The sequence below is a fragment of the Colletotrichum acutatum genome, assembly GCF_030867785.1.
Source record: "Colletotrichum acutatum strain CBS 112980 chromosome Unknown BDZ83scaffold_39, whole genome shotgun sequence".
NCBI classification, from domain to species: Eukaryota; Fungi; Ascomycota; class Sordariomycetes; order Glomerellales; family Glomerellaceae; genus Colletotrichum; species Colletotrichum acutatum.
In genome coordinates, this window is record NW_026849033.1 from 95387 (window position 1) to 108433 (window position 13047).

The 13047-nt window shown below is 52.8% G+C and overlaps 2 protein-coding genes across 2 annotated transcripts; one reads left to right on the forward strand and one right to left on the reverse strand.

Annotated features, from left to right (window-relative positions):
- The first annotated feature begins 91 nt into the window (after positions 1-91).
- On the forward strand, positions 92-470 carry BDZ83DRAFT_286551 (uncharacterized protein). The gene has a single exon (XM_060502165.1). It carries the CDS (start codon positions 227-229, stop codon positions 416-418), a length of 192 nt encoding a protein of 63 aa, XP_060365715.1. The 5' UTR covers positions 92-226; the 3' UTR covers positions 419-470.
- A 3555-nt stretch (positions 471-4025) lies between these two features.
- BDZ83DRAFT_651088 (uncharacterized protein) lies at positions 4026-8124 on the reverse strand (the record flags this gene model as incomplete). The annotated part of the gene is made up of 2 exons (XM_060510427.1): positions 4026-5316; positions 5369-8124. 2 exons carry the CDS (start codon positions 8122-8124, stop codon positions 4026-4028), a joined length of 4047 nt encoding a protein of 1348 aa, XP_060365716.1.
- Between the last annotated feature and the right edge of the window lie 4923 nt (positions 8125-13047).

Below are 13047 nucleotides of genomic sequence, written 5' to 3' on the forward strand. Positions count from 1 at the left end.
ATAATGGCACTGGGTCACAGCCGGAATGCCGTGCCTCTACTGAAACGTGGAGCGGAAAAGTCTCGGAGGTGGTGGTATTTAGGGTAATCAAGTCCCAGCTGGCGTTAAGGCGTTCTGTCACCTCGTGTAAGGGGGGAATGGGTGGATGCCCGTGAGTGACAATATGAAAAAATTCCAACCTAGGTAGATGAAACAAGATTCCCATTTGTAAACTGGCAGGCAAAGGATGACTTGGGTGACGATGGTGACTGCAAGGTATGCGCTGCTTGCAATGCTTGCAATGAGAGCACTTTTTTATCCCGTTCCTTCGTTACCCACGGCCAGCCAGCTTAGTATCTGGATTTCACTCTCCCCGGCCCCAATAGGATTGGCCCTCCAAGGCTTGAGCCCAATCAGGCACGATTCCTCCCAAGGATGAGATCTTGCATCCGATAGAGCCGGATCATAGAAGTTCTTCTATACAAGGTCTCGTTTGTGAAGGCCCACAGTCGAGGAAACGGGTAGTAACGGGGATTTCTTGTCTAGAGTATAAACGAGATATGCCGACGATGGAGGAATCTAATCACACTTACTGCCTGAGCCAAATCGCCTGCGACTGTGTAGGAAGCGGGCTGCGGGATTGAACACATAGCAAGACAACCACCTAGCCAAGATCCGTTCACGCACCACATTCGTAAGCCCGGGGCATTTTCAATATTCTCATTCACTCGAGTTCGAAACCAAATGCCTAGGGAGAGCAGCAAGCAAGAAAAGCAAAACGAAAACAAACATGAGCTGCCTGTGGCATTATGTAGGACCACCAAATTCGAACTCGCGTTCGCTTGCCGAAACCAGGCATGCAACCATCCACCGCTAGGCCATATACACTTCAGGCGGTGCTCATGCCTTCCTCTTCAACTTTCGTTGCCTATGACTGTTCCCCTTCCTCTCACTGCTGGAATAAGCACAGGTGATGTCTTTCGAGTCCTGCGAGTATTCATCAGGCAGGCATCCGATGGGCCCTTTCGAGGGTGGATTTTAGTTGCGCGTGATAACTCACTAAATGAACGGCAGTGATTGCTGTGGCATTTCCATGAGCCTGTAATCACTTCACCTTTTATCTCATGCGATGTAAACGAATATTTGCGAGATTCGAGTGGCTAGCTGCTTGTGTGAATGGAAGCTCTCGCGAAAAGGGGCATATCGCCCTCGCACTTCGATCCGGTTCAAGGCAAGCCAGCGGTGTTCAACCTCTCCGCCTCGTTACTTTCCAACTGCAAGCAAACCATTGTCATGAATCATGAAATTCTGCCCGTTAAGGCGAACACGCGAGATAGCTGGACGCCCTGTACAATGGCGCCGTCACGAGTCGGGCATCATGTGCGACTGCGAAAGATACAAATTAAAACACCCACAAGAACAGGAAAGAGATATCGATAACGTGACGGCTTGCAAACACTGAACCAGAGATTGGCAACGCTCTATCTACAGAAACAGGTCGTCCAGAAATAAGTTGAGTACGGAACGTATCGATAGAGGTATACAGGTGCCAGGGCCAGGTCAGTTCCTCCACACCATGAGAGGACTCAGATCCTTCGAGATTCTTGTCCTCACACTTTTCTTCGCCGGCAGTCAGATGGATGTTCATCCGTCTATCGATTTTGACTGAGAGAGCGGTCTTGGATAGATGATTTACTCTTTTGACGAAACCAGCAGCATCGTAGACAAGTTGTCTTATGATGAGACACTCGTGATAATTTTCATGCTCCGCCGGCACAGAATGCGCAACGCCCTACAGCGGAACACCCATCCGCCTCTCGTTTTACGCTGAGGCACCTCGGCCTTTGGTCGAGGTGACATCAGAGAGCCTTGCCACGCACTGATACTTTCTGGTGAATGAGCGGAATGGCCTCCAAACATATCCCTGGAGCTGTTTCTGTGTTTCCTTGTGACGCATACGTCGTTGATCTATAGAAATAAGGTAGCGGAATCCCTGGCGGTCACCGTTCTCGGCACGAGAGAAAGATCGCGCAGCTCTGAGGAAAGAGATTTAGTTGAGTTACGCGTCAGATTATGCTGTATGATCTTGCTAATGTATCATAGCTGAATTGATTTCTATATGTGTCATGTAAGGGACGTACATTTGTTTCATACCTAAGCGATATGCCTAGATATCCATCCTCTCGGGTTAAATTTAGACTGAGTTCATTGCTAAAGCCCCTTGCTTGAAGCTGACGTACGAAGAACTCTGTATCCATCTATACCCTCGAATCAACAAAGCTGCACACTACAAAGTACAACCAAAACAGCTCTAACTACTCCGTCCACGCCTCTATCAAAGTATTCCTCACAGAATACCCACCTGCCAAGGCAGGACGATGCCTTTTGTCAACTTTAAACCTCCGCCTTGACTGCTCTATAAAGATCGGAGAGATTATGGGTATGAGATATACTCAGTCGACAGCAGTACGACTACCTCAGGGAAGAATGGGTGTCATGTAGGCTTCACGCGGGAAGCCCCATGTCGCCTTGTCATATCCGAGGTCTGACGCGCTGGGAAGTCGGCCTTTTATAGACTACTGGGCCGTAAACCAGGGCATTGAGGGGGAGAAGACCAGCGTGCTAGGATACTTCAAAGCACTAGCGAGAACGGCATCGAAAGACATTGGCGGACACAACGCTGGGGTTCATCTACTCTGCCGCGCCAACGCATATTTCTATTCAACAAAACGCGACCCGAGTAAAGAGGCCAGCTTTCACCCTGACTCCTACAGAAAACCGTGGCAGTATACCCACGCCAGCCACTGAAGCATCGACTTGGCCCATTAAAGGCCCGTTTTCATCTCAAAGAAAGGAGGGCTTTGCGAATGCAAGCTATATAGTACAGACCATCAGTATAAAGTTATCTTTTGCATACCAAGGACCTCCAATCATCAAGATAAATATCCCCGAATTCTTTTATACCAGAACCCCGGGCCCCTTGATGTACTTCACGGTAAGAATTCTGGTCCAAAAAAAAAAAAAACCAGACTCGTACAGGTCCGAGTTCTCCAACCGAAACGCGTTCTTACCTTTGCGTAATGAAGTAGCTAAAACGTGCTTCAACCGGGACCATTACCAATATCGGAATCATCAATCACAAACATGTATGGCACGGGCAGGTTGCTCAATATTGATTCAGAATGTTGTGTCTCATTGGACTTTGATTTGTTTGGGATATATCCTTCAATACCTGTCTTCCTCTCGATCCCTTTCCTCGGAATCCAACAAAGCAACAAAGATTGGCATGTGTGTGTAATGCGACCCGAACAGTTAGAAAAATGAAACAATCCGTCCCGTGTTCCCCGGTTTGTGACGAACGTAAAAAGAAAAGAAAAAAGTCAAGGAGACAAAGTTCTCAAGGGGGGGCAGAAGCTCCCTTGACAAGTCTCGAAACGAAAAACAGTTGCAAGCCCTGATTCCTCACACACATCCCTTGAAGATCCCGAATTGAGAGGGAGTTTGGTTATCCGCTCTTTCCAGTTTGACCCCAGAAAACGCCTTGAAACAAGAAAAAGTGACGACGAGTAAGAAAGGAAGAGATTTAAACTATCATTACTTTGATGATGTGGTGGTTCGAACAATACTGACGGTGAAGAAGAGCAAAAGCCACCTGAGCTTGGGAGAGAAAAGTTCGGAAATTGCTCTGGGGCTGCGAAGACATGAACACGAGCACCGAAACAGAGACGAAAAGGAGGGCTCGTTCAAGAGCTTTGGGGAAAGCAACCGTCGGCTTGGACGGATTCGTATAATGCTGTGGCGATGCAAGGGATTCCGCCATGAATGAAATGATAAGCCCGCCTCGTGAGGTTGCGAGGGACGAGCTAGTCAACGCCGTACTTTTTGATGTTGCTGTTATTGCTGTCATGCGGAGAGAAAACCGTTCAGTATTCTTCTCCGGTTCCATATCGTAACTTTCGTTGCCGTGAAAGAGATACGCAATTTTTGTGTATGAATGCATTCGAGTGTTGAGAGCAAGCATGGCGGATATAGTAGACTAAATATATTTAGCCGAGCTTTCTGAAGCCTTCGACTGTGAGCATCGGGACTTCCACATCGCTGAGGCCAAGAACGCCCTCATCCCGTCTGCGATCGACGAAGCCGTTGCATTCGGCAACGACGATGCTCCACTCGGCCAAAGCGCGACCGGCGTAAACGGCGCGCTTGACGTAAATGCCCGTCGGGCGAAGGGGTTGCGTAAGTGGCTCGGGGCCGGTCCTACGGCTTCCAGACTTGGACAGATGAGGCCGTTGCTGAGCCTGGAGCACAGCATGAGCCTGGGCCATGGCCTTGGATTGCGGGGGTTGAGCTACAGGCTCCGACGGCTGCTGTGCCTCCTCCTCGGCCTTGCTCTCGGTAGGCGACGAGGCCGTTGATGAGTCGGAAGACACGGATGAAGCAGATGACTTCTCTGCACTTTCAAAATCGAAGGTCATCAGCTCAACGTTCGGGTTGTTCTCAAAGTCGAACTTGTTGCTGAGCCTGCGCACGAGAGAGGATGACGACACCGCGGTGACCGAAGACTTGCGCTCGAGGGTGGGGGAGGCGAGAGGACTGGCGTTCCTGGCTTCATCGACAAGGCCCTTCTTCTTGGAGCCAGAGACACACCGTGTGGGGTCGGGAAGACCAGCAGCAGGCGGAGGAGGGGTGCTGCCACTCCTCGAACGAGAAGTGACCCAGGCCTGCGCCGGGGCGGGGAGGCGCGGGCGAGTAAGGATACGATCGCGAGGCTGGGCGACGGCAGGAGGCTGCCAGGTCAGCGTGAACTTGAAGACGAATTTCTGCTCCATGAAGATCGGCGAGGCGCCTGGCGAGCTGCCGTCGGACGACGTCGTGACAGCTGAGGCTGATGACGTGGAAATCTTGGGAGGCAGAGGCGGGCCTCCTTGACGACGTTTGGAGAGAGTGGCGGACTTGGACGGTGTCGCTTCCTTGCGCGAAGACTCATTGTCCTCGCTATCTGAACCGTTGCCACCCAAAGACAGCACCTTGCCAAGCAAAGACCAACGCTTCTTGCTGTTGTCAGGCTTGGCAACCTCCTTGGTTTCTGTTGCTGGCGTTGATGACATGACTCCCTCGCCATTGACAATCTTAGAGAACGAGTCGAAGGGCTGGTTGAAATAGCCTGGCTGCGGGATGTTCACTTCCGTACGGATGATCATGAATTTCTTGCCCGGCGTGGGCAGGCATGGCGATGTCGAGGGCGGAAGCCTCCCTGCGGCATCGGCGGCGTTGCGGAGGAAGAGGTAGTGGGCCCAGACAGTCTTCAGTCTCGCTGCGGCAACAAGGAAGATTTCACTGTGAACGTCAGTAAGTCTAATTGACATGCGGGGGGTATGGCACAACTCACGCGTCAACCTCGTTCGCGCTGCCGCCGTCACGACAGATACGCCAGCAGAGCAGGCGCATGTAGTAGCCGCGCACCATCGGGCACCAGTGGTTGAAGTAGGTGTCAAACGTTTCCTCGGAAAGCAGCCAGTCCAGACACAATGCCTTCTTCCGTTCGGGGTTTGCCGTGACTGCTTCCCAGGTCGAGAAGATAAAGGACAGGAGCCGGACTTCCGTCATAGCGTTGTCGGAGATGAGCATCTTTCTGCAGACATTAAGCCAAAAAGACCAGTCGATACTCTTGGCGATATTCGGGTTCTCGAGATCGTCGAGCTGGTCGTAAGCCACCAATGCCTCTTCCAAGAAATCACAGAGCGTGAACACGGCGCTGTGGTCAAAAGCGGACACGCGGCGGGTCGCAGCACGAGTCACAGACAGGAAGGCTTCGGCAAAGGTTCGTCTTGCGGCAGCAATGACTGGAAGTGATTCGCCCAGAATATCCTTCAACAACACAATGAGGCGATTCTCGGCCATGTTCTTCAACAAGTTTCCTGGGATGGTCATCGCGGTCGCTGCGGCATCGGCGCCGTAAAACGAGTCTGTTGGCATAGGCGGGTTGTATATCGCATCGACTTCGGCCTGGCGGTGGATCGTGGACTCAATACACGCAAGAACCTGCGCCTGTACCAGTATAAATCCTGGCGATCGCGCCTTCTCAAGCAGGGGGAGGCCTTCGGGCATGAACTCCTCAGACAAGATGTGGTAATACTTGCAAAAGATGAAGAACAAGTCAGTATCACCGCCACGCCATCGCGTCACCCAAGGGCTGAACCAAGGAATCCTCGCCGCCATGACGGAAAGTTTCACTCGTTCCTTGAAGCGAGCGCTAATGGTCTTTTGCGATTGCCAGCCCAATACGCCCACGTTAGGTGGGAACAGGGCCATGATGTCCTCGCTCTCGCCACCATTCTTTTTGGGCAGTCCAAACTCGTCAGCCGTCCTTCGAATGAGCTCAGGTCGCAAATCCCACAATCGGACGAGGATCTCAGCGACGGACGGGCAGAAAAAGAACGCGTACGCGCATGCCTTACCGCACCAATTGACGAGACTGAGAGGTGCGTGCCGGAGCGACATCTTTTCCACCACGATTTGCATCTGCTTCATGAGGTTGCTAACAAACATGGTTCGCACATTGTGCTCGGCGGATTCGGCGAGGAAAGCTTGGCTCGAAGCCTGTGATGAGTCTGCTGTGGACTGGGTCCCCGATCGCGGTCGGACGCGTTCGTTTGGTGAGCGATCCACCAACGACATGAAGTACGTCGTGGTTTGTCGCCATTCTGGTCGCATCATCAGCATCGTCAAAGCCTCCAGTAGAACCGGCCGGTCCACGCCAGGGAGCTGCTGGCCCTGACCGTCCAGCATATCCAGCAAACCAGTCCACCACTTGTTCAGCACAATCGCCCTCCGCTCAACATCTTCCAGAATGAGTCCCTTGTTGGTGATATGGTTCATATAGGTTCGCAAAAATGGCAACAAGGTTACACGCACGGAGTGCATGCGCTGGGCCATGGTTTTGGTGGCGAAGCTTCCACTCTCGGTGTCGAGCGACCTGAAAACGGACCAGATGGTGTCCTTGTTGACCGACATTTCGCTCATCAGAGACTCGTCCGTTGCTGTTGTTTGGGATTCGGCGAACGAAGCTGGTTTCGACTCGGGCTTTTTGATCTTATTACTATTACTATTGTTGTTGTTGCTGCTGTTTTTGGTCTTCTTGCTGGGCTGATCGTTTTCAACAGCGGGTTTGGGCGGAGGCAAGCTCAGTGAAGATGGGGGCAAAGCATTCGTATCGATTTCGGTGTTTGATCCCAGGGTAATGAGCATGCTTTTCGGTCGCTGCTTGATCTTTGTCAAGAAGGTGCTGGTTCGGTTCAGGGTGCGTGCAGGCTTTAATGATTCGACACTCTTTGAAGCGGCAGTCTCTGTGTCGACTAGCATAGATACCGGCCTCTTGCGGGTCGAGTCCACACCCTTGATGTTCTCGTTACTCGGGGCCCTGCTTCGGGAAGGGCGAGAAGACGGTGGAGCTGGAGGGTCTGGATTTCGCTTCGGGGACGGGGAACGGGATGTGGACATCCATGACTTCTTCGCAAAGGTAGCAAAACTCTCCGAGACCGTCCTGGGGCGTTCTGGCTCGAGAGGTCGCGTCGGCGGTGTCGGTGCTACGGGGGCGGCAGACGTCGCAGCAGAAGATGCAGCACTCACGTGGTCTCCGGCATGAGTGCTGGGTCTTTCGGGCATGGCGGGTCGTTCGGGCACCGGCGGCTCCTTGAACTTTGACGGTGATCTAGATGTTGGTAGCCAAGATTTACGTCGCTCCATCAACGAAGCCCTCCTCCCCCTCTTCTGCAGCTTCTCGGCATCTTTGTCCTTCTCCTTCTGTTTTCCATCTCTCGTGTTCTCCTTGTCCTCCTCTTTTGGAGGTTTCAACAACATGGCTGGGTCTGGTCGTGCCGCGGCGGCTGCGGCTGCGGCCGCCTGCTCTTGAGCAGTAGCTTCCTTGGACTTGCCGTCGAGGTAGAGGTTGGTGTTGAATTCGGGAAGGGTGTCAAAAGAGGGAAGCTCGAATGCAGCTCGTCCCTGCACGCTCGAGCCTTTCTGTTGTGCGGGTGCTATTGTTGTTGATGTTGTAGACGCTGCTGAGGCGTTGTTACGGTCGTCGGAGGTATGGGATCGGTGTAGGTAAGAACCATTCACTGGTTGGACAACGGCCGGAGCCATCGTCAGCGTTGGGCCTTTCATCTCATGGCAAGTCGCACCAACACAATTAGAGAGGATTCCTCTGCCAGTACACACAAGTACAGAGACAGAGACAGAGCAGCAGGTGCAAGTGTCGGTGCCCGTGCCGAGCTCTGGTGGGCTGTTATTTGCGATCGCGCGGGCAACAGTGACCTAGAGCATGCAGTTGCGACTAGGAATGCAATGTACGAGGGTCGATTTGGGTTGGGTAAGGGAGAAGGGCCGGAATGCTCGGTGTGTCACGGTGGCACGACGTCTGCTGTCTCCCAAGTTAAGGTATGTAGTAAGGCGGCCTTGTGAGATAAGGTGTGGTTAAGGTCAAGTCAAGGAATTCCCCCTCAATTGGACATGACAAAAAAACCTGGGGTGTGTACAGGCAAGGAAAGGTGTTTCTTTGGATTTGGGTTTGTCGGCGATCGGTATGGTAAGGTATGCTCTGGGCCGGCAGAGGGAGGGAGAAAAGATACAAGGCGGCAAATGGACGGGAGGGTTCGTTGGTTGAGGGTGGGCGATCCAGGGTGTGGATAATGAGATATGAATAGTATCCGTTCGGGGTCCGTAGGAATAAACCGTTCAGGTTCTCGAGACAAGAAAGAACAATCGAGGCGGAGCCGTAAAACGAGCGAAAAAGGAACGAACGACTGGTGGTGAGGCGAGGCGACCAGCTGCTTCTCTTGCGTCCCTTCTCAGGTATAAACCTTGATCTAGGTCTGTCTGGGTCTAGGTCTTGTTGTTGGTGGTGGATGTGGTGGTGGTTGTGCGGGTTGTCTGGGTTTTTGCTTTCCTGGTTCGTTGCAAGGTCCAATCCAGCGGCAGCTTCGTCGGGGATCAACTGTTGACGCAAGGACAACGCAAAAAGAGGAGGCTGCTGTGTACGGAGTACTGTGTAATGTACGGAGTAGTGTACACGGAGAAATCCCAAGGTCGAGCGAGGGTGTCTGAGCAGCGAGCAGGACTGGGAAATCTGAAAGTTGGTGTAGCCGCAGCGGGAGGTGACGGTCGGGGTGAAGGGTTCCCTGTCCAAGACTGGAGCGGGAACGTTTCAAAGTGAAAGAGGGCGATAAATAGCGGAGCTGGGAATATTATGATGGCCTCCACCTTTTTTTCTGTGTCGCCAGGGAACGCGCGCTGCTGTTCTGATGCGACAGGAGAGAAAAGACGGTAGATGCTAAGATGATGCAAATTAAACGCCTTTCCGGTCACCGGGCGAGACAAGGAAGCTTGTTGGAGCCTTGGAGTAGGGAAGGAGAAAGAATTGTGCAAGAGGGTCTTGGACTCGATGGATCGGCCGATATCCAATGTCTCATGAGGATGAGGCAAATGACAAGAAATAACGAGAGAAAGCTGACAGCCTGGTAGACAGAGTGACAGCAGACAAGGTAGCGAGAGTGGATTGGTAAGAGTCGTTCGTTTGCCTACGGTACGGTAGCGAGCGAAAGGGATGACGAGATGTCAGAAAGATCTTTGGAAGGAAGGATAGGCACACAAGGGAAAGCTTCAAGGTCCAAGGCAGAAAGAGCGAGAGAGAATATTGCAGGGACGGATCGAACAATCGGGAGACGGGAACACGACGGACGGGGGAGGTACGGGGGTACGGGGGCAGCGGCCACGGACGGAGGAGACGCAGACGCAGAGATGCAGCAAGTAGGTACCTTAGCAAGTCACAAGTAGCGAGTAGCAGTAATAATAGAAACCAGGAGCGCACATAATACGTCAGTGGGAATCAGGTATTAGCAACTGGAGTAGTAATATTACTCCCACTATGCCACATACAACGTACCTTACGCAGTAGTCCCTGGGAAAGTGAGGTGAGGGTACGGACTAAAGGTACATCACCGTACATGACATGGCAGAAGAAGTGCCATGTACTGTACCTCCCTCGTCTTGGCACTGCTCTTGTTCGATAAGTCTCTTGCTCTTATTCTCATTCGTCCTAGATCATGGTGAAGTCTGCCTCTATTACCTATTTGATCGGAAGAAGCAGTCGAAGACGAAGAATATCCCGCTAAGCCACCAGATTCTAATACACACAAGAAGGTACGGGCGGCCAATGTCAGATTCAATTTCGTTCAAATCCATCAGGTTGGTCCGCCTCATGTACAAAGATCCTAAGAATTGAGACGTTCAGCTTTCCCGCCGCGGCGCCGCCCTCCCTGAGGTACACACAGACGCCGCACCCTGCCTAAAGCAGCTCGGCAGCACAGCGGCACGTTAAAAAAATTCAGGAGAAATAAACGTTAGGTCGCCTCCCGTCCGGTCTGATGTGGGAGAATAAGACAAAAAACGGACTAATGCAATTCACTCCCTTTTTTTTTTTTTTTTTTCCCTCTTCCCGCGCGAAATGTTTGAACGCGTGTGAGATGTGCGGCCGTGCAACACTTCCGTCGCCAAAATACCTTACAAAAAAAAAAAAGTAAAGGTGTTCATCAATGTACCTGTACATGTGCCAACGAAATCCCAACCTCCTCGCTTCCCGTATCTCTACGGACTACGGTACGGATAACAGGATGGATCGAAGCTAAACGGGGTGACGAGGGGTGGGCTCCTCTCTTTTGGCGCGTTGGATCATGGATTCCATGGTCCACGGATGGGTTTGACGGGGTGGATGATCGCCGCAACGCCAGCGCCAGCGGGGATTAATACGAACGAGGGTACCCGCCTTTTCCCTCCCCTTTCTACCAGTGCCGTCCCAGGAAAATCAGAGACAACTAGAAAAAGACAAGAAAACCTGCCTTGGCCCACGGCAGCTCTGCTGACCGAGCGAGACACGAGATGCCTGCAAGGAGCGGGCGGGGGAGAGAGAGAAGCTGTTCATTGTGTGCCTCTGATCACAGTGTTCCCGTACTCGTACCAACTCGTACTCAAACGCCCTCCATTGTTCCGACTTTTGTTCATCAGCACATGTGCCCAGCTGTTCAAACGAACCACTAGTCATTGTGCACATTCCAACCAGCACGTACCTTAAACATGATACCGCACCTCCAAGTCTCTAGACCCTATTAAGTATCAGTAGGAGACGCGCTCTTACTCTTTCTCAAACGTCCCTAATCCCATCCCTCTTCGCGACGAACTCGAGGGACCGATCTGACCTGAGTCTGAGACCAGTGCGCGCTCAATCCTCCCACTACACCACGTCAGTCGTCTTTGAAGTTTTAGAGGGGGAGAGGGGGATCTACCCGCGGGACGGATGGCTTGTCTTTCAAGCTTGTTCTACCTTTTCCACCCCCTTCAGAGAAGCCCCTGGCTAAGACTAAAGCGTTCACGCTTCGGCGGCCGGTCCCATCGGCTCTTCACTGAGCTCTCAGCGGTGTCTCACCGATCGGGAGGGGATTCGTCCAGCGTTTTCTTCGGTTTTTGTTCTGTTCTTGCTAGCCTTCGCGAGGGCGGTACGGCGTTTTAGTGTACAGGGCGCAACGCTAGCAGCTGCTGTCCAACTCTCAAAATTGACATTGGCCATTGGCAAAAGCCCCTGAGTTAGTAATCCATTCGGGACGCACTGAACATTCTGAACGAACGTGTCGAACGGACGGGCGTGATGCGAGTCGCGCTTTCTGCTGCATGATAGCTGACACCTGCAAACGCTCGACCGTCAAGTCGAATTTCACTTCCCCCGTCTCTCTCAGGCCGCCAAGTTCCAACAAAAGTGTTCGGGCGATTCTCGCCTGGCCTTGTCCTGGGGCCTCCTGGCTCAGCGCACAGCAAGGCGAGGGAGCCTAGGAGGCGCCAACACCTGAGGGAGATCAAACGAGTCGACCGTTGCTTGACCCGCTTCGCTTCATCGGCACTCGGCAGGGTACCGTGGACGCTGGACAAGAACGCCGCAAGTATCACGACTCGCAACACATTTCGGGTTGGACGCATGGCGTGCGTGGGGGGCTCCTTTCTCCAGCCCACGGTGCCATCCTGCTGTAATTCGGCCGACATTGAAGCGCTGCTGCTGCTGCTGCTGCATGTGCGCATCTGCAGCCAGATGGAAGGGCCCTGCAGGCTGCAGACAGGAAGAAACGCAGTAAAAAGCGGCAGTTCCAACTTTCAAGCCAGGACGGATGGGCAAGCAATTGACAAGTGTGTTAGAGTCGCCTGACAAGATGTCCGATCCGGGTTTGATCTTGTTCCCGCGCCTCCGACCAATTTACACTTTGTGCATTCCCACTAGTGAAAGCGCCTCGAGCATCGAGGGTAACGGCGGTAATGAAATTGTACGCCCCGTTCGACTCAAAGTTCCGCTTCTGGCGTTTGCCAACGCGCCACATTATTCCCATCTGAGGAGTCGTAGCTGTTTGGCGGCCCATATTCGAGTAGCCAGGCGCGCGTTACCGGTACGCAGGGGCCAGCAATTCCCGGTGTTCCCATTGTCCTTTCAGCTGTGCAGGGCCGTCGCCGTTGGAATTCGCGGGAGGATATCCCGTACCCCAAGGCACAAAAAGACAAAAACTTTGTTCTCCCTCCACATATGAACGATAGTCGGGGAGAATGAAAGCTGTCTCGGCTCATAATGCTGAAGTACTGGCTTGTGCCATCGTCATATGCCGGTGGCTTGCGTGCTTGCTTCGTCGGTATGCATCGATCTACGCCGTATTAGAGTGCCTAGATTCGTTGTGCGACTGCCACCAGGGCATCATCCAATGTGTTTCCGCTTGTCAGCTGTCAAGCATCGCACATCGCAATTCCTGGCTTTGCTCGAATTGCCATGCCTCGTTGCCTTGCCCCCTGTCCGGGAGTGGGAACGTTAGCTCGCCAATAACCTTCCCACCTGTATCCCAACGCGGCTTATGCCATCATCGTCCAGGGAAGGGGACTCGTGTGCCTTGCCCTGCCAGCTTTCAGGGCTGCCAGGAGGGGTCCGTCTTGTTCTCCGAATCCTCCGATCTTCCTTGGGCGTCCTTTCAGGCAGGGTCCTAGGTA